Source organism: Falco rusticolus, chromosome 11 (assembly GCF_015220075.1).
Source record: "Falco rusticolus isolate bFalRus1 chromosome 11, bFalRus1.pri, whole genome shotgun sequence".
Lineage (NCBI taxonomy): Eukaryota > Metazoa > Chordata > Aves > Falconiformes > Falconidae > Falco > Falco rusticolus.
This window is the reverse complement of record NC_051197.1, coordinates 31,742,176-31,763,294: the sequence shown is the minus strand read 5'-3', so window position 1 is coordinate 31,763,294 and position 21,119 is coordinate 31,742,176. Positions and strand designations below refer to the sequence as shown.

The window sequence follows — 21,119 nt, the reverse complement described above, 5'->3', positions numbered from 1 at the left end:
GCACAGTGTAATGCAGGTACACGTGACTGGGTCATGAACAGAACAGAAATAGGAAAAAAGTTCCTTATCATCACCTGAGTGTGTGAGAACAGAACAGTATCTCATCAAAGTACAGGTGAGAAAATATCTAGGTTTAAAAGGAAACTGAGGGCAAGGCTGTGGTAGCGCAGGACAAGTATCGAGATGCATAGGGCCCTTCAAGCCCTGTCCTCCTACTGTCTCCTGCTTACAGGTCCAGATAAGCCACCACAGCTTGCAAGTAACTTGCCAAACTGTTGGCCAAGCCGGCTATGAAACCAGTCACCCAAGGTGCCAGTCAAATGCTTTTAAGAATTTCTCTGAATTTATCCAAAAGCATTTCTCAGTCCTGGACCTGGGTGTTCATTCTGGATGTATCCTGACTCCCTATCAGGGTAACGGCCACACGCACAGCACCCTCCACTAGCAGGAAGCACAGACAGATGGCGAGTGAGCCATGGTGAGTCCCCAGCAGGTCCTTTAGTGTAGGGGACAGCTGTGGACTCCAATGGTGGCACCGGTGTGGTAATACACGTAGTCCTACAGTTTAGACACAACTGACGTGGCCAACACTTGGCTAGGAGTAGACTACTAATGTTTCTTTCTTGCCATTTCAACTCCTGCAGAAATACCACAAAGATCAAAATGCACAAGACCGGATCCATGATTTTACCATGTACTGTCAGCATGAACTCCCTGGTCATTTTTCCTGCGATATTACTTGCCACACATGTATAGCTTGCGGTATCGCTGAGGTCAGCGTTATTGATCTGCAGGTATCGTCCGTTGGATAGGATTCGAACTCGAGGAGTTCCCTAAGGGGAAAGAGAGAGAGTTTGACAGATTTAACTTTACCACTACTCTCTTTATGAACACAGCACATTCTTTCGTTGTGGAGTAATAAAAGCCATGAAAAGAGGCCAAAGATAAACCAGGGACAGAACTCATTGCTGGCTCAACTTTGTTTACATCCGTGAAGATGATAGGGTAAACAAAGCTTTTAAAAACTGCTTGCTTAATGGCTCCCCCTTGAAACCCCTGCTGGGACGTGTGTCTGAACAAGACAGCTTTTTGGGGTTATGTACCCAAAGGGCTTTTGAGTTTTTATAGAAAGGGACAGCTAATAGCACATGATGAATTGTATTTCTTTTTCAAAAATCCATGCACGCTACAGGCAGAATAAAGGCAAGCTTCTCTACACTGTTCGTCACACATCACAGCCTTGACCAGGTGACAGCCAGCATGAACTCAGCCTACCAAGTTTACTAGCCAGTAAGTTTACTAGCCAGCGTTTCTGAACAGGAGGATACCACTCTTCTCAGCTCTACGCTCCCTCTACAGCACCGCTAGGCAGCCCCCTGAAGTCACAGCTTTTTTACCACATCAGTCTGGGTCATATCTGCACGAATGACTGGCAGTAACATCAACTACAAGTGTTCAAAAACCTGAGTGGATAAACAACAACAAAAAAAAGACCAGAAACTCAAACTTTTTCAGTATGTGCTACCCACACTTGAGATGAAAGTGAAAGCTGACATTCCCATCTGCTCTTTTGGTTAGAAGACCTGAGAACAGCATCAGACAGGCAAAACTCCTCCAGTTCTGCACCCTCTGCTCTAGCACCCCAGCGCGCCCATCTGACACCAGGCACGACTCAGCCAGTGCAGAAGGAACGGCACTGCTGAAGCCTCACGGGTGACATGATTCGCCACCAGAGCGGATTACAGACAGATTTTGGGTAAAGGCTGGTATCTCCTGTCGAGTACACAGCCTGTGCTACGGTTCCTAAACACAGAAGCATATCGATGAGGAAAGACAGGCAACAAAGCTTATCATTTGATCCCTACGGTCTACTCAAGGTATGTCAGAAAACCCAGCTTTGAAAAAATACGAATTCAAGCAGTTATTTTAATGTTTAAATAAAGCCAGGTTAGGTCAAGATGCTCCTACCTACCTACATACTTCTTTATTTAAAACTCAAAACACATTTCCAAATCAATGAAGAGTGCAAGGACGAGGCTAGATCTTCCCATAGCTCTGCTACCAGAACCAGTGATGCTGCACAATTACACCCCTGAGCATACAGGGGTCTGGAGCAGACCTCAAAATCTGCACAGTGGAAGACAACAAAACCAGGAGGAATGACACCCTGTGAAACAAGGCTTTTTCACAAAACCAGTGATGATTTAAACTGAAATCACACTGCAGCCTGATAACCTTTCTCCAATCCTGTCTTGTCGCTGTGAAACCTCATTTTTCCAAGATAACGAAGATGCTGTGCCACAGAGCACCTCTCTTTCCCTACCCGAGGAGAGCTCTTTTCCAGCTGCTTAGTATTAATAGGCTATTACATTTCTTTAAGGTTGAGAAAGCAAACAGGCATTCCATAGGACACCAACATTTTCCTAATACCTGGGGTATATATTTATATAAGCTAAACTGAAGACTAAAAAGAACAGTAAGGAAGAGTAAACCTGTCTGCTACCCAAAGTACACGTGACAAATTAAAACTGCCATGTCTGAACTAAATTTGTAACTGAAATTTAGTGCTGGTGGAAAACTAACTCTAGAGACTGAAATTCCCTAGTCTATCATAAATCAGAAAGCGGGGGATTGACCATACTGCACAACCAAGATGCCTCCGCCCTCACACACCAACATGAACTCATGAGGCAAGAGGAGAACTAGTACTGTAAAGGTTAATTTTTTAACTTTTTAAAAAATACTTGTTAAAAAAACTCAGCTGAGTACCTACACCTATCATAGTGCTCCTCTATTGCTTTGTTTTCTGGGGAATATTTGTAACAGTGGCTTCTTCTCATGGTTTATTTTTCTTAACTACTGCTTTTAAAACACAATCTTTCCAAGGAGGACCGAGGCAAAAAGTATTCACGTATTTAACTTCCAAGCCTCGTTCAACCTTTCATAAAAAAACCCCACTACCCAAATCAACGGATCAACCACGCAGAAGAGTGCTTCTGTTAAACTTGTTTCTAGCTAGTTCTTGTGCTACATTCAAGGTCGCATGCCCTAGCAGCGCTTAGTAACACATAATTGCCCACCATATTTTTACTTCTTGCAGTAATACTTCATGCTTTTTAATTTACAATAGAGAAAGAGTCTGAGGAATGGCGTATGAGAAGGAAAGGCAAATAAGCAGAACTTCAGGTGAGGACTACTGATGGACTACAGTTGAGGTTGTGTTAAGGTTGAGTTAAGGGAGACACAACTCATAAGCTGAATTTGTTTCCTCTTGTTAATGAATAAAGATCAATTGAGGGAAAATTATCAATTAATTGAGTTCAATTAATAACTGAACTTAAATGGTTCAGTTGGAAAGCACCTGGTTTCTGAGTGACCCCAAGAAAGAGGATGGGAAGTAAAAAATTCTTTCTGTATAAACCATCCTCGTCTTGCTAATTTTCTCTCAACCAGCAAAGACTCGATGCCTTAATGTGACACTACACAGAATTCTGAGTGAAAAAGATGCATTTGATACAAAACTGTGGTGATTAGAAACCCTTTTTCTTTCCTTTTCTTTTTTTTCTCTTTTCCAACGTAAATTAATGTAAATTCCTTTCTAAATGCTACTAGAATATGAGGATGCATAATATACCCAAAGGAAACATATAGTGTAGTCTTTTCTCAGCTACCTTTCCTGGGAAGCCATTCAGGAGTATACCGAAGGCTTCTAGCATTGTTCAGAGGATCCAGGAGGAGCAAGGGATCCCCCTAAAGGAAAAAAGAACAAGTAACAGCGGGATGGCCACTTCACATGCTTGCTAGCTTCAGGTACTCATTTAGGACTAACTGTATTTGCACTGGGGCTACTCAGCTTCTCTCGATCAAGGCACCGTAACTTGGACTGCACTGAAGGGGCAAGTGAGCAGAATAAGAAACCTCAAGCACTGTGTGTAAAAAAATCAAGGGAGCAAAAGACTAGTACAAATAATGTAACCGCTATACCTCTAAAAGTTCTCCATTTTTAAGCCACGAGATTGTTGGAGGTGGCACCGCATCTGACTTGCATTCCAGTATAACTTGTCTGTTCTGCAACACAGTGAGGTCCTGTGGACCACCGGTACCAGCAATGTTAGGAGGAACTGTTATAAAAATTAAAAAAAAAACAAACACCACCACACATATGAGCTACCATTAAAATCAGTCATTGAAAATTTCCAATTTATTTCTTAAGTTTAAAATAAATGCAAAGTTACAGTAACATTAATTAGTTCTGCCTTTCAATACCTGTGTTAAATATGCCACAGCTCTTTAACTGGTGAAACCTGTTTCCCAAGTCACACAGTGGAAACTACTGTGACAGAAATTGAAGTCCCTTCTCAGTGAGACTACCAGCATTTAAGCCAGACAAAGCAGACATCACCAAAGTTCCATGAACTGTTCATCAATAAGCATGGGAGCTATAATCAAGAAGCAACTCAAGGCATATTTTAGAACTGCAGAAATCCCACTTAAACTTCCTTTACTGTTGTTACATTTCGTGTGTTCATTTCTAAATACATTTCTTACCTTTTTCTACCGAAACCCTACAATGATCACAGGTATCGGTATACTTCACATCCTTTTTCAACAAGCGCAACAAACTCAATCTGCCTGCACACTGATATCTATAAACTTCCTAGGTATTAAAAAATGTGAGACTTAGAATTATAACAGAAATTAGTTGCATGACATGGAACTTTCCCTTTTAACTGTGTATCACGTTCAGAACAGTTACCCTTATTTAGAAATGTTTATTATGTTAATACGGTATAATATCACTTTCTCAAAATATGTAATATTTCTTCTTTAGTAATATTTAACATGTAAAATAAGATCGGGTATGTACCTTAGTAGTTTACACTTTGAAGGAATACATTTTTTCCTAAATTAAACTTACCATGCACTCTTACTAAATACTCCTTATCGTCATCTCCTGCTGGGCTAGATGCCAAACACGTGTATCTTCCCGTGTCCTCCACCTAGAAACACAGGAACAACTTCAGCAGAAACCTCAGAATATGGGAACAATTCAAAAAGCCGTGAAATACAAACATGGACAACAACATATAACAGGCAGCACTTGAGCACGAACACAACAGAAAAGGAATGCCTGAAAATAAATTAATGAAGTTCTTGAAAACTTGGCTATTTTACCATGATAGGATTGTACAGAGATGGATTAGGAGTTGCAGGATCCCATAAAATATCTCTGGATAATGTGTCTCCAGCAAGAACCCTTCTCTCTGTGACGGTTTTTGCAACAGGTGATCAATAAAGATGGAACTGGTTACAGGTATCCATCTAAGCAAGGGTCACTTTTGGGTATTATGGCAATTTTTTTTGTGCACACATGCTCATTAAAACCTTTATACTTTCTCCTTCCTGTAAACTCTTTATTGTAAAGACAAGTGTTTGCTTTACCAACAAAACGAGCAGCAATCAGTCCCGAGCCCTGTCCCATGTCTGCTTGGTGAACTGCAGTCTGGCTGTCCACAGCTGAATACAGCCTTAGTTTATCGGTGCAGGTTTTTAAAGGTTATTTTTCCCTGGGCTCTTTTATTGTCTGAATTCATCTGAGAGTCTTTCTATTGCCTTAAATTATTTTTCATTAACTTGCACACAGATGACTGCAAATGCAGCTTTTCTCTGTAGTCTATGGCTTATACATGTGAGAAGCAAATGGATATTAATAACATCTGGGCTGATGGAAAGAGAGGAAAGGCTGAGGAGGAACTGCAAAACACAAAAGAAGAAAAGCAAGAGCTAGTAACAAGAGTCAAACTGGTAGGAAATGAACACGAAGCGATTACAAACACAGGCTAAACCCAGAAATAACCCCAGAAAAAGAGGAGTCCCTAGCAGTAGTTGTTCTGCTTTGTAACAAGAAGCACCAATAAATAAAACAATTACAGAATTCTGAAATGAAGTTGAAACAGTAATACTCAGAAGAGGCAGAAGTGCTTGAGCACTCTCAACCCATAATACTGATGTTTGTTCTGTCTGGAAAACTCCAAGGCAAGGCTTGAAAAATATATTCTCTAACCGCAGATGCAGGTGGATGATTTTATAGAGGCTTTTTAGGTCTTCTCTTAGGATGGTCCTAATAGCAGGCAGTTCTGCACACTCCTCTAGGCTTTGCAAAACTGAGCTTGTTTGGCCACCACAACTTCACCTGAGCACTGGCTATTCGAAGGACTTCTCTTAGGACATGAACATTGTCATTCTGCAACAGCGGGCGCCCATCCTTCATCCATGAGATTTTGGGGACCGGAATGCCAGACGAGATGCAGAGGAGTTCCAGAGGGTTGTTAACGATGACAGAGAGCTCTTCTGGTTCATCTGTACCGTTGATGTGAGGTGGCTCTGCAGAAGGAAAAACATTTGAGCTCTTTCCTGACTCAAAAAGCCTACAGAACATGATACACAGGCTCGGGGTTAGAGTTCGCAGAAGTAGTCTACATTGGTATTATTTCTGACTCTGTCATGAACTCACTGAGTATCTCATGTAATTTCCACCTGCCTCTATTAATTTGCATATTTTATGATTTGGAATTATTAGTTAGAAAATGTTTTCACAATCCAAGTAAAATAGAGTATATACTATCGGTGAATATATTTATTATCCCTTTAGCTGTTTTACCTTCAGCTATGCCTTCAGTTCTGCTATCATCCTGTCAAGCTACATTTCTACTAACCAAAGTTATTAATTTAAACCATATTTTTTGTAAATTAGTTACTATTAATTATAGCATATTTCAGTACTCCAGAACTGTTGGGAAATATATACTATATTACACATTCACAAGTCTTTAGGTATCTTCCATTTCTCTCATTATGACAGCAAATGTTCCTTGAAAATACTCCTTATCCCTAGAGCATTCTTCTTAATTGTTGTCCTGAGTAAATACTCACTAACTGCTCACATTTTGTTCAACTGAAAGGTTAACACTTACCCAGCACTTTTAGGGAAAAGTGCTTGCTGGTATCTCCAGCTTCATTGGATGCCACACAAGTGTATTTGCCTGTGTCACCGATCTCTGCTTTCGCAAAATGAAGGACCATTCCTTGGTTACTTGGCATCAGGTGAGCCCCGAGGCTTACAGGATGTCCATTTTTAAACCAGGACATGGTGGGGGCAGGAGTGCCATCAGTGAGACACTTCATCGAAGCTGAACTGCCTCTCACTACAGTCACGTCCTCTGTTCCTCCGGCGTTATCCAAGTTTGGTGGCACTGCCGAGAAACGACAACTGGGTTCATACAGAGCACAACCCAGACGTTAATTCTGAATATAAGAAATTCGGAAGGCAGCTACCCTTTTACATTTCCCTGCTTACATTCATGTTTAGCATGTGTTAACACATTATTATTATTTCTAAAAAATCTGTGACACATTATGGGTGCCAATTCCAGTAAGGACTCTTCTAGGGTTAAAACAATTTAATTATTAAAAAAAAAACACTGAAAAGTTACTGTTTCCCCCATGTTTCCCCTACCTACATAAGAGATACTTGTGACTGCCTGCAGGTTCGTGTTGGTGAGAAAGAAAACTGAATATTAGGTTTACAAAATTAAGAAATAAGATTCTTTACATAAAGCACTGCAAAGAAACTCACCAAAAATCTGAAGTTTGAAATGTTTGTTGTCCACTCCAGCCCTGTTAGATGCTACACAAGTGTACACACCAGTATCAGGTATCTGCACACGGGCAAGTCTAAAGAGAAAACAATTTTAAGCAAGCTGTAAATGGCATACATTATTTTTATTATGGCACACTTTGGATCAAATTTTACTCTCGCTTCCAAAAATACTAGCAGAATCATGCCGATATAGCAAAAGAGAACAGAAAACTCAGCTAGTTAAAATAGATGAAAACCAACCTGAGAATTTGCCCAGCTGACAACAACCTGATTTGGGAGGAGACAGACAGAGGAAGGCCATTCTTTAGCCAGTTTATCTGTGGTGGTGGGGTTCCAGTAGCAGTACATTCAATATTTAGGGAGGTGTCCAAAAGGGCAGTGAGGTCCTCTGGTTCGTCTTTATTATCAGCTATTGTCGGAGGAACTACATTTTGTAAATGTTGAAAAGGAAGATATTAAAACTGGCTCTTAAAATAATTCCACAATTGTTACCTTGCTGAAAATCCTGCACCTAATGACCCACAGACAGTTTAACAAGATCATCCCCATTTTTTTTTAAGAGTAAATCCTCTAACAATTATATTGAGCACTAATAAATTATCTGTTTACGTATTTTAAATCAGATGCATTTTAGTGCATCTACAGCAGTAGGATTACCTCTTCGATTTGTCAGGCTGTGGCAAACAAGGGGGTTCAGAGCCTGAAGCACATGGGGGGAGAATAACAACGCAGGAAGGAACAAGTGGTCACGCCTCAGAGGGGATGGGCTGAACTGCTTAAGGGCCACGGGGGACTTGGCAGTTTGCTGCCAAACCTACCTCCTTAAATAAATCTTTTATACAGTGAAAGCTAGAATCATGCAGGAAGAAAGCCCATCGACTTCTAAATGCGTATGCTGACTTCATTCTTCAACACAGAACATTTCAAAATGCCTAGTTAAGTATTCTGGCAGATTATTCTAACAGGACTGCTTCTGGGGCTTTTTGGTTTTGGAGGTTAGTTTGAAAGCCTCGGTCCTGGGGGCAAGGGGGGGGACTCACTAGATAAAGGCGGCACAGCCACGTGCAGCTCCAAGCTCTGGCTGACTCAAGATCCCACCACACACCACGGCAGTTGCATAGATAGGACCACTGAAGCTGGTCATTACTTGAACCTCAACCGAAACAAACTGATCCCCAAAATCCCCACTGCTGTGCAGTGCCATGCCGTCCCAGACGCGTGTCCTGTGCCATTCAGCTGTTATCTGTTACATCAAAGGTCATCTCCTGCTACTGTGCTCGTGCCCATAGTCCAATTGATTCTGAGTCTGTACAACCAGGACAGACACACCACTGTGAAATGCTGCCCAGTTTCACTCTTTCACACTATCATTGTACTTAATAGGCATAAAATAAAAATATCCACTCTTTACACTGCTGGAGAAGAGTTATGCTCACTATCTTCTGTACGTCAAACTGTGCAAGAGACGAATTTCCTCCAAAACTATCGTTTTTCTTTTAAACTCTAGGGACCTTTAACTATTAGTTCCCTACCACACTACTCTGGGTTTAGCTGATGTACTTTGATTGGAATTAGTGAAGATAAACTAACACATCAAAAAAGCAGTATCATAGTAAATCAGCCTCAAGCAAATCTTTCTCTGCAAGAAAAAAAAAAATAATCACCACAAGCAGAATTCCTCTATTATGAAATATACCAAAGGAATTAATTTCTGTTTATCCCAAGACACACTCACCAGCGATTTCAATCATTTTGTCATTAACAGAACATCCTGTATAATATACCGTGGTATCTACGGTACATGAAATTGGAAACACGTGCAAGTACTATTACACTGAAGACAGGCATTCGTTTCTTGGCCCTCTCCTGGGAGTGCTTACAAAGACAGGATTATGGACCAGATCTCAGCTTCACATCTGTGAAAACTCACCATATACATTCAAGTTGAAAATCCGGTCTTCCTCTCCTGCAGGATTGGTAGCCACACAGGTGTACTTGCCTGTGTCAGAGCTGAGAGCTCTGAAAATGTTTAATGTGCTGCCATCTGGAGTCACTCTGCGAGGAAGGACATAAACCAGGGTGAGTTCATTTACGTGTTCCTGTGACCTGGTAAATAAACGGGTTTGTACATTGAAATCAACTACCTCTATCCTCTTGGGAAATCAGGGAGAGAACCTTAAAGATAGGCCAGGAAGTTTTTCCTGGAGATGCCCTGTTTAACCTTGTATTGAGATTCAATTTCAGGCAGGCTTCTGAAGAACCCATAACGAAAAGCATCAAAAGTAAAATGTTTTAACATCTCAGATTTTTTCCCCTCCAAGGAACTGAGTGGAACTTACTAACCTTCATAAACTTTAATGAACCTGATGAACTTTAATGGAAATTATTAACTGAGACAGTAATAGGTATCATATGCTTATCTCTGCACCAAAAAAAAAATAAAAATCAAATTAGTAACAAAGTATACTAGATTTATAGAAGCTAAAGAGGGAGACAATGTTCTTGACCTGGCTGAGCTAGGGTTCAGGTCCTCTTTACAAGACCTCCTAGGGCCCTCCCTCATGCTCCCTCTCTAAGACCCTCTAAAGGTTTAAAATTACAGAAGAGAATGCAGTGTCTGCTTAGTTCTGCTTGCCTCATTCTTTGTAAATCGTCACTGGCAACTGGTTTTCCATCTTTAAGCCATTGCATAACAGGTGTGGGCACTCCATTGGCATTGCAGACGAGCTGGAGGCTTTCTCCCAGGAGGACGCCAACCTCACTAGGCATCTCAGAGCCCACAATATTAGGAGGAACTGGAAAAGCACAATGGAGGGAGGAGAAGATTCATCAGCAAGAAACATAATCTAAACTATAAAAACTTACACTGCGGTAGCTCATGAGTGATAGCATTTATTGCAGTACCTCCATTCAAACTCAGTTTAGAAAGTGTGTAATTACATTGTTTCTAGAGGGAGCTCTGCAAAGATAAATTCAAAGCCGCTTTAAACATTACTTAAAACAGCTAATTTAAAAAAAAATATTACAAACATGTATCTTTGCCCTTATATTTAATATCTACAGTTATCTGCTCAAACAGTGCTAACAGGTACAATATTGTGGCAAAATCCCATTTCATTAAATAAAGGGTTTCTCATTTGACCAGGGTAGGGAAAAAAATCATAAGGAAATTCTGCCGGTATTTCTTCCCTATCTCCTCCTGCTGGCTCTGGCAAACAAGGCTACAGGTATCACTGCTTCCAAATGCACAGATGCGTGGTGCTCCACACTCAGTCAACCAAGGTAGCTTCAGTGTTCAGCAGGAGGAAGGATGTGATCCCTCCTGATTGCTTTCAAGTTCTCCTACAATCAGAGGTTAAGAATATTCTTTTTCATGCAAATTTCTGACTAACAGTATATAATCCTCTAAGCATTTTTCCCCACTGCTTGCAGCTAATAGAAATAACGATCCAAATTCTCCGCATTTCTACATTTCTACACTGGTCTTATCTCAGTGTCTCTAGCACAGACACAGCGTCATACCCAACCAAGTATTAACCAGTTCTGCTCATCATTCTCATGCCTTACCTTGAATGGAAAGCACGTAAGTTTTCTGGGCTTTTCCCTCTATATTTGAGGCAATACATGTGTATGTCCCACTGTCTAGAAGCTGAGAACGAGCAATCTGAAGCTTGCTTCCACCAGATAAAATATGAACTTCAAGAGAATCGGAGTTTTCTGAAAATATGTAAACAAGTAGTCATTCCAAGCCAGGCCACAGAAAGCAAACATATCCTGAGAATTTTTTTCATCGAAATTTCCAAGAAAAACAAAGATACCAATCAGTTAACATAAGAGTCTGTCTAGAAACAGATGAAGAAGAATCAAAGAACAGACAGCAAATAGCACAGTGGTGCCCCAAAGGGGTAAAAAAGAGCAGTAAAGAGCATGAGAGAACATTACCTATTGGTTTTCCATTCTTAAGCCACAATAATGTTGGTGGAGGAATTCCAGCAGCATCGCACACAAAGGTAACAGGATTACCGATAGCTTCATGGACCGACTCTTGCTCAGGGCCCTCTATATTTGGTGGCACTATAAATTTAATGGAAGCAATAAGAGCGGTACATTTTTGTAAACTCATTTTGAATTGTCTGCTCTACAATGTCTGTGGTATCATAATAACTACTGCAGATAATGCAGAGTATGCTCACCATAAACATTAAGATGGAAATTTTTATCATCTCGCCCTGCAATATTTATGGCTTTGCACACATATTGGCCCGTGTCAGAAACCTAAAATGAAAATAAATAAGGAAAAGCCTTATTATGGAGTTTCATTTTAATGCTACCGTTTAGATTAACAGCCTTTGCCTCTGCCAACTTAAGGTCCCTTCCACAGACTAAAAGGCCTCCAGCAAATACATCTCCTACGTACAGCTAGCAGAACACCGCAACAAAGAGCAAAATAACTGCCTAACAGTAGCAGAGTAGCGGCAGTTGCAGCATCCCACAAGCCTGGCCTACCTCAGCACCCTTGATTCGTAACGTTTGCCCCTCTGCTAAGATCTCCACATTTGCCGACTCTGAAATTATGCGCCTGTTCTTGTACCAGGTGATGACCGGTGGGGGAATAGCATTGGATTCACACTCTAATGTCACCGGGGCACCCACTCTCACGTTCAGCATGGTCAGTGAGGTTCCACTATGGTCTTTGATGCTTGGGGGCACTGTAGAAGAAGCTTAGAATTATTTCTGTGTTGGTTTTGTGAAAGGGCAGAAAACAAGCTAATGAAAATAAATACAAAATACTGCATTTTCAAAGCAATAGATATTATTTCAGAAACCAGTAACAAACGAACCAAGGATGGTTAGGAAACTCTTCTTCTGGCTTTCCCCAGCTTGGTTTCTGGCAATACAAGTATATTCACCATCATCCGGTAGTTTGGCTCGGGGAATCTGCAGAGTCCGAGCACCTGACGGAAAGGGAGAAGGCTTGAGCTTTATTCTGTGGTTACCGTATCAATCTCAAATGCTACCTTAAAACTGCCGGTTGAACAGACTGAGCACAGACACCAAATATAACCTCAGAATCCAGTCAAAGTAGTAAAATTTTAGGGTAAATTCTATTAGCATTGATAATTGGAAGTTAGAAGCACAAATACTCCTTTTAGACCTGTTTGTGACGTAGCTGCTAACTGCTGTCACCTGCCACAGCCGTGCCCTTCCCACTGAACTGTCACTACCCCATTCTTGATTCCCCACTCTCACCTTCTCCGTTCGTGAAGCTACGTAACTGATCTGCACGTGCCTCTACTGCCATTAGCGATTTCCATGCCTGTGCCTGACTCCGTGCTGTACCACAGCCCCCAGCCCCATTATGCCAGCAAGACAGGACAGAGCAACACAGCGAGTGACCTTCACTTGATACCCTGGGCTGAAGATAAGCAGCAGGAGCAGAAATGGCACCAGCGCTCATGGACCTTATTTAGCAAGCGGCTTCAGGAGATCTCAGAATGCAAGGATTTCTTCCTGAGAGTTCAGCAGGGTGAATCCAGTTTCCCACTGAATTCAACATGAAGGTTGTTACTTTTTGTCATCTAAGGCAGCAGAATTTATCTTGGCCTCTGTCATAATTTCTGGTCATTTCTTTGAAAAGCGAGTCTAAGTGACTCAACTTTAATCAATACTTACATCAGCGTATCTCTGTTCTGTGGCTTGCCCTCTAAGTCTTTTCCCCGCAGTTAATTTCAGCAGCTTTCAGCCTGAGCCAGTTTTCTTTAAGGGAACCCACCCAACAGCCAAGAAATTATTAAACACAGTAGGCCAAGCGTCTTGTCTACTCACTGGAGCAACAGTAAGAATATACCAGCTCCATAAATAGCGGCCATTGCTCTTATCAAAACAAAAGAGTCAGAAGCTGAGTCCAAAGGCTGTAGAAATAGCTGAGATTCCTCACCAGGCACAATAAAAGTGTTGGTGTTGGAACTGATAGGTTTTCCATTCTTGAGCCAGCTGAGATCAGGAGGTGGAAAGCCAGTCACCTCGCAACTCAGAGAGATGAAATTATTCACCACCACAGTCAAATTCTCAGGATTATTACCAACAACACTTGGAGGAACTAGAGAGAGAAATACATTTATAGTATCTATCACAGTATCAGCAAACAATATTCCACAAGATCCTGATTTACTCAAAGCTGAATTGCTGAGTTTTGCCAAAGGGCCAAGCTGCAAAAATCTTTCACATGCTGTGAATGGATCCACTGCTGTTTTGGATCTATCTGGAAATACGACTGAAGCTGATCTAATGGTCATTCCTTTTCCTGTAACTCACAAAAATGTCAGTTATTTCATTTGCAGTCCTGTGCTTGAGATTTGGGAAGGCTAATTAACCTGTAAGAGGATCCTGCAGTTCCTGACTAATGCACTATCAGTTTTAAAACGCTGTACTCGTAGGGCATTCGCTATGTCGGGCAGGACAGATTACATTTACCTTGTCAGGATATGTGGGATGACTGAGTATCGTTTCTTCCTGATAACTGTATTGCTCATACACTTTCTGAAATAGTCCATTTTATCATTATAGAGAACCAGAAAGGATTCCTTGTGATACAGTTCAGAGCTCTTCTGTTATCCAGACAAATGCGTTGTTCAGTAGTGAGCTAAGCAGTTTAAAATTCTGGCATGCCAGCACTGCTCTAAGGGGTGCAATTTCAAGCTTACAAGTCCCAGTATTTTTAAATACAATAATATTTTGGCATTTCACCTTTCTACAAGAACTATTTAAAATGAAATAGCTGTAAATCTCTTCCTTTTAATAGATCCCAAGTTTTAGTCTCTATGTCTTTGCAGTGTGGCTATATAAAACGCTTAAAAGGAAAGCAAAAGCATGTTCTTGGCTCTATTGGGTGGAAAAAACATTCCAAAGAACACATGGAATCCTCTTCTTCAAAGACAGAAATGTGAAAGTATTTTGGATCGTATCCACCAGAAATACTCCAGCTGCTTTCTGTCACTTGAATGACACAAAACAGTCATTAAGCCAAGTTTATTGCTCCTCTGTGGCACTGCAGAAACAAGAGGAGTCAATGTAAACGGGGGAATTCAGTCCATATTTTTCAACTTGGAACAAGTGAAGTTTATTTCCCTTATAATGAGCACTACATGGTTCACTAGAATAAACGGAGAATTCTGATCTGATATTTTATAGTTACTTGTATTTGTTTACTTTTACAGTTACTTTCCCACAGATGTGACTATTGGCAGTGCAAGACAGTGGTCAATTTAATATACAGGGCCAAATCTGAGCTATCTTTTAATGAATTTTCCTTAAACTATGCAAGTGGTAGATTTCAAATTCCACAGCCGCCCCCCCCCCCCCCCCCCCCGTGCAAAGCGCTCACAAACGCACCACAGGTAATCCACATATGCGAAGGTATTCCTGTGTGCCTACAGATGTAGTAAGTGGGCTCAATTTTAGTATTTAGTGTGAAAATTACCTATTTATTATATATTAAGGTCAGAGGTTAAGATTTTAAAACTGGGTATTTTTCATGTTTTCAAAGGTTTTATTTTAGTTTTATTGCTCACCTTTGAGTTAAGAAGTGAATTTCTCAACTTAGTCAAGAGCATCATCTTTAATATTTTATTATAATCTATGAAAGTAGTTCCAACAGAAACTTACAAAAATGCTGGAAAAAGACCTTTTTTTGACACTGACAAAACAAAGATCATGCTGCTTAGTGACAAGGCGTTTTCATCAGTCCTTCAATCCCTTCCTGAACCTATAGTCTCTCTCTTCAAATGAAACCACATACATAGAGAGTAATAGATCTAAACTGGTGATACTGTTAAGCTAGAATTAAAGCTTCATTCAGATATTTCTTTCAAAATAATAGTATTAAACTATAGTCATTAGAAATAAATATTTTAAAGACAATAAGTTTAAATTAAACCACAAATGTAAATAAAGGCAAAGTATTTTGATTTAAAAACAAAACTCAAACATCGGGAAATCTGGACAGACTCCACTGAAAGAAAATAACTTCTCAGAGAATGACTCCAGGGCAACTCTTCCCATGACAATACTATTTTTGACTATTTATATTTGTATTACAGAGCAGAAAAATGCATCATAAATTCACTTAGTATGTAAATCTGCTGCATGTATGAATGAGAAAAAAAAATTTATTTCTTCTGTATGTAACAACTCAAATCGTCAGACTCCTGGGATGCTGGTACTAAATTTAAGCAAGAGAGAGATAAGACAGCACTTGTTTTCTATCTGCTATGTAATCAGAATATTAGCTAGCTAACAAGGATGTGAAAAATAGTACTGTGGAAGCAGATAGAGATGTTGTGGCCAGTATTCCTGGGTAGGTTTTAAAACGTAATGGTGGGGATGAATTTGTGGGAATAATGCTTAATTTGATCTTCAATTCATAATGGAAAACTGAAAGCAGTGGGGTGAAGAGTGGGCAGAAACAAAAGGGAAAGTCAGGGTTTACTCTGAAATGTTATTTAAAAAGATATCCTGATTTTCTGAAGCTATCAGGAGAGGTAAGGGAAGGTGGTGGAGAGACTATTTTTTAAAATAATGGAAAATATCTTAGTTTCTGGCTTGTATTTGTTTTAGACTTGTGACGCTTAAGGCCAAAATTTATTTTAACTTTAACTCCATAACAAAAGAAAAATAGAAGAAAGAAATCTTAAAGAGTAATTTTTTTAAAAAGTTAGCTTTTACAATGTCGTATCTCTGTTTAACGCTTTCTAATCGTTAATTTTCTTGGAAAATGCATTTTATGAACATATCAAAACAGACTATAATCCAACCTGTTTGTAATTCATGATTTCAGGGCTTAGCAACCCCTACACAGTGTACACATACAGCCAGTACATAAGGTTCCCTCAATAATAAATTCAACCTATACGGAATACGTAAAAGGAGCTAAAGGCACGTGGTATCAAAAGCCATGTGCTATCACGGTACTTTAAACTTGGTATGTCAGAATCTCCATTACATCCAATAAGATGACTTTACTTGCATAAAGCTAAGTATGTGCCGAAGCACTCTGCTAAATCTAACACATTCAAGCTAAACTAACATTTGAAAGAAGATAATCAGATAATTATGGATTATTTTACTTACCATGAACATTTAGGTTAAAATACTTCTTGGCGCTCCCAGCTATGTTTTCCACAATGCACACGTACCTGCCTGTATCTGTTACTTGGGAATTCAAAATCTAAGGGGAAAAAAACCCAACAAAACAAATAAAAAAAGAGAAAGATAGTTGTTGAGCTAATCCATAAGACAACTTAGTGTCAAAGCATCAAGCGGAGAGCATTAAGCTCAGCTCTCTAACTGATTTAATACTTTCATCCAATTTCTTTCATTGATCAGAAAGGGTCATTCTTCAGAACACAATATTTTCTTAAAAAAAAAAAAAAAGAGGAATATATTTTGCAATAATTAAACTCCATTAGGGAAACTTGGACAAAATTGACAGCTACAGGCTGTTCTTCACGAAAGTCAATGTTATTTTAAACCAAGTGATTTCACCGATGCAGGTCACAGCATGACCTCACAACCAGTTGGGTTAGCACAACTGAGGGAACTGCACAGGAGTGAGAGGCAGCAGCATCTCAGGGACAGGAGCAAGGGACAACAACTCCTTGCTTCTGCGACACCTTGTAGAAAAAAAATAGTAATTCAGAATCGCATGCTCAGCATACCTAAACAGTTTTGTCTCTATGGCAGCTTGTGTTTTTGACGCTAGAAATCAGTTTTTCACGAAGAGCTACCTGTAACCTCCTTCCGTTGGACAAAAATGTGTGTTTGTCATCTTCTGCTAGGAGATGGCCGTCCTTTTGCCAGGCAATACTTGGAGAAGGGCTGCCACTTGCAACACAGTCCATCGCCGCAACCTTGTTCACAAGCACAGTCACTTCTTCAGGGAGATCACTATCAGCTCCACTAATGGACGGTGGTACTACAAAAGAACAAAATGTAATAAGAATACTGTGGCTTAGCACCACTCCGTGTTTTCTGTTGTCTTGTTGGTTTTTTTAATATTGCAGACAAATTTTTTAGATGAGGCTTTTAGAAGAAATTAGTGAAACCTTCAGCGAATACGGTGAGAGCTAATAAAATCCCAAGACTAGTTTAGCTACTAACTACTAGATTTAGAACAGATCAGTACAATACAAAGGACTTCAGGAGAACTACACTTATTCATAGCAGCCATAAAGAAGAGGTAAAAATTCATCTTCCAGTTAGTCCATCATAGAATCATTTAGGTTGGAAAAGACTTCTGAGACCATCAAGTCCAACCATTAACTCAGCACTGCCAAGTCCAGCACTAAACCGTGTCCCTTAAGCACCGCATCTACACGTCTTTTAAACACCGCCAGGGATGGTGCTTCCACCACCTCCCCGGGCAGCCTGTTCCAAGGCTTGACCAACCTTTCAGTGAAGACGCTTTTTTTAATATCCCATCTAAACCTCCCCTGGTGCAAGTTGAGGCTGTTTCCTCTTGTCCTGTCACTTGTTATCTGGGAGGAGAGACTGATCCCCGCCTGCCTCCAACCTCCTTTCAGGTAGTTGTAGAAAGTGATAAGGTCCCCCCCCCCGAGCTGCCTTCTCTCCAGACCAGACAGAAAAAGCCCTTTCTGTGCAACGTTTGTGAACAGATCGTACGCAGGCATTCAGTGGTTGATCTAAATCATCAATTCCCTTAAGCCTTTGGGAGTTTTGCAGGTATTTTAGACAGCGATGACCAAAGTAAGGAGAGAAAAGTCCAGCAGGTCAGAATTTTGAACAGAAAACTGGATAGGGAACAAGAGACAGCAAGATAAATCCTGGATTTCTACCTATACTTTTCTTTCTGGTGAAGCCTGACAGGGGTAATACAATTGAGTTCCTGTAATAATAACCTAAAACCATACCAAACTAACAACATTAACACTATTTTCATCCAATTGTGTATACTTCTACAAAACTCTTAGCACATTATATAACCACATTAATTCCATAGTTTACAAATATGCAGAGTTTATGAACTTTAAAAACATTAAGTAAATCTGGACTATAGTGCTTCAGAATACACTGAACTTTTTTTTTGCTATTAAAAAGAAAAAGCAAAGCAGGAAAGCTCACAGAGCACGTGGACATCGTAATGAATGGAATCCTCCCCAGCTTCGTTTACTGCCACACACATGTATCTCCCGGCATCTTCAGCCTGCACCCGCGGAATCTGCAACACTCGGCCTCCTGGAAGGCAAATGCATTCAAGGTTTAAATGCATCATCAAGCAGTTTCCATCATTTCCACACCACATTTCACAAGAGACCTGAGCAAGCAAATTTATGAATGGTCAACATTTGTTCTGAATTATAAGTAACTGAACACTTTTATTTCTAGCTACTTTTTCTACTGGCAGATACTTGGAATTCAGCAATGTCCATACTGAAATGTTAAAAAAGACTAATTAATTCCACATAAAGAAATAACATTCTTCAGCAATATGCAGCCAGACATTATTTTTCAATCAAAAAGATATATTTCTCAGCAAGGTGACCAAGGACAGAAGAAAATATAAGCACATAATATTCTGATAAAGCTGTTCCAAACAGAAAAAAATTACTTCTGAAGCTTACAGGTACTTTTCACTCTAGTCCTCATTCAAAGCATAGCCGCATAAATGGCTTCAGAGAGCACACATTGGGAATACATTTTGGGAGTGGCTGTCATTGGTGTCCCAAGAGATAAGCAATAGCCGGACAAAAAGCCATTATCCCCACCACTGCCCTTCTTTACACACGCCATCCCAAACCATCCTCTGCACAGGAAGGCTCCCTTTTTGTACTCTCAGCATCGTAAGCACCTTTTTCCCTTTTCCGTATGACGTTAAGTAGGAGCTCGTGGTCATTTTTCTGCTAAAACATTATTTGCATCCCTCACTCCCTGGTTGAGAGGCTTTTCTACACCAATTACGATTTTGCCAAAGCAAAACTTAACAAGCCAATAAATCAGGAACACATCAGGGAGAAGGCATCATTGTTGTATTTCATTTTTCAACACATCATATAAAAGTTAAGTGGTCACATTCACACCATTTTAGGGATGATTTTTTTAAATGAAAGAAGGAAACAGCTTAGTCCAAGGACCAGAGAGAAACATTTCCAGTCAAGAAAGTCTGAAAAGAACATTAAAGCAGAGTTTTGAAGGGGGAAGGTTTGTTATTACTATGCAAATACTAGCACTAACACCATTTCTTAAGGTCAGAGTGTGACATTTTAATACTCACCTGGTAATATTAGTACTTTATCACTGGAGCTCAGAGGATAGCCATCTTTGTACCACGTAAGAACTGGGGGAGGAACAGCACTGGTCTCGCAGTACAGCGAAAGGGGATTGTTGACAATCACATCTTTACTTTCTCCACCTCTTCCTGTATCTACTGTGTTACCAGCTTCCCATTCTTTGTAAGGCTTTTGGAAACTAGGAGGAACTACAACCCAGGAGGGGAAAAACATTAGAATTTTCCAGCAGAAACAGCTGGTTTTAAAGAATTGTTAAAATACCAGCAGTAAAAATTAAGTGTATTAAACTAACCCATCCCCTCAATTCAAATCACCCAGGAAAATTCTAGTTCTTTTCACCAGAATGAATAATTGAGCAATTTACTGGGTATTTTCTGAAGACTAATAAATAACAGTGTAAGAATACCTGATAACAAAACACAGGTGGTATTAATCAACTATAATATTTAAAGAGTAAGTCCTCTGGTTATAATTTCAGCTAAATTTTCTGAAATAAGTAATGATTGTTTTCTTGTATTCACATATAGTGTGTAGGCCAATGGACAGCTTTTGTCTGGGGTCTGTAAGTACTACTTAGTACAGATTAATAAAATATGACAGCTTAGTTAAAGCTGAATTAAAACTTTTTCATGTCATTTATAGGAAGATCAGAGTTACTATGTCGTTCCACTGACTTCAGAAATACTGCATAGGTCACATAATATGAAAGAAAGAATAATCAAATACTGTATTTCTTAAAAATGAGCAAAATATACATGAAATGAAAATCATACAAAACATAAAAGCATTGCATTGGACCAAGCAGGCCTAAAGGATACAAAATTGTAAAGAATTCCAGCATCCCAGAACATTAGAGAAGAAGGCTACCAGAAGAATTTTATCATCTGAACTCTGTTTACCTTGTATATTTACATCAAATTCCACTTCATCCTCTCCAGCAATGTTGGATGCCAGACAAGTGTAACGACCAGTGTCTGATACTTGAGCCTCTTTAATCTGCAGAGTCCGGCCACTAGCTTGGATAATGAGATGATCATCTGGTTTAAGTGGCTGTAATGTAATTTTACATGGAAATTAATACTTGTCAAAACATAGCCATATTTCTGGAAGTAATATCTGTCTCCTGGTCACATTCAGTTTGTTTCAAAATCCTT

General features: G+C 39.9%; 1 protein-coding gene across 1 annotated transcript in view; it reads right to left on the bottom strand.

Moving 5' to 3' along the window:
* HMCN1 (hemicentin 1) overlaps positions 1 to 21,119 on the bottom strand; it is a 202,423-nt gene that overhangs the window by 34,918 nt on the left and 146,386 nt on the right. Inside the window, exons 53-72 of the mRNA XM_037404235.1 lie at positions 20,865 to 21,015; positions 19,950 to 20,153; positions 18,800 to 18,913; positions 17,446 to 17,633; positions 16,790 to 16,886; positions 13,599 to 13,760; positions 12,502 to 12,615; positions 12,167 to 12,369; positions 11,854 to 11,935; positions 11,603 to 11,734; positions 11,228 to 11,377; positions 10,296 to 10,455; positions 9,591 to 9,715; positions 7,901 to 8,084; positions 7,637 to 7,734; positions 6,975 to 7,253; positions 6,194 to 6,384; positions 4,919 to 5,000; positions 3,985 to 4,121; positions 692 to 833 (exon numbers count right to left, since the gene is read on the bottom strand). Coding sequence (XP_037260132.1) covers positions 692 to 833; positions 3,985 to 4,121; positions 4,919 to 5,000; positions 6,194 to 6,384; positions 6,975 to 7,253; positions 7,637 to 7,734; positions 7,901 to 8,084; positions 9,591 to 9,715; positions 10,296 to 10,455; positions 11,228 to 11,377; positions 11,603 to 11,734; positions 11,854 to 11,935; positions 12,167 to 12,369; positions 12,502 to 12,615; positions 13,599 to 13,760; positions 16,790 to 16,886; positions 17,446 to 17,633; positions 18,800 to 18,913; positions 19,950 to 20,153; positions 20,865 to 21,015 — 2,995 coding nt within the window. The remainder of the gene's footprint in view (positions 1 to 691; positions 834 to 3,984; positions 4,122 to 4,918; positions 5,001 to 6,193; positions 6,385 to 6,974; positions 7,254 to 7,636; positions 7,735 to 7,900; positions 8,085 to 9,590; positions 9,716 to 10,295; positions 10,456 to 11,227; positions 11,378 to 11,602; positions 11,735 to 11,853; positions 11,936 to 12,166; positions 12,370 to 12,501; positions 12,616 to 13,598; positions 13,761 to 16,789; positions 16,887 to 17,445; positions 17,634 to 18,799; positions 18,914 to 19,949; positions 20,154 to 20,864; positions 21,016 to 21,119) is intronic.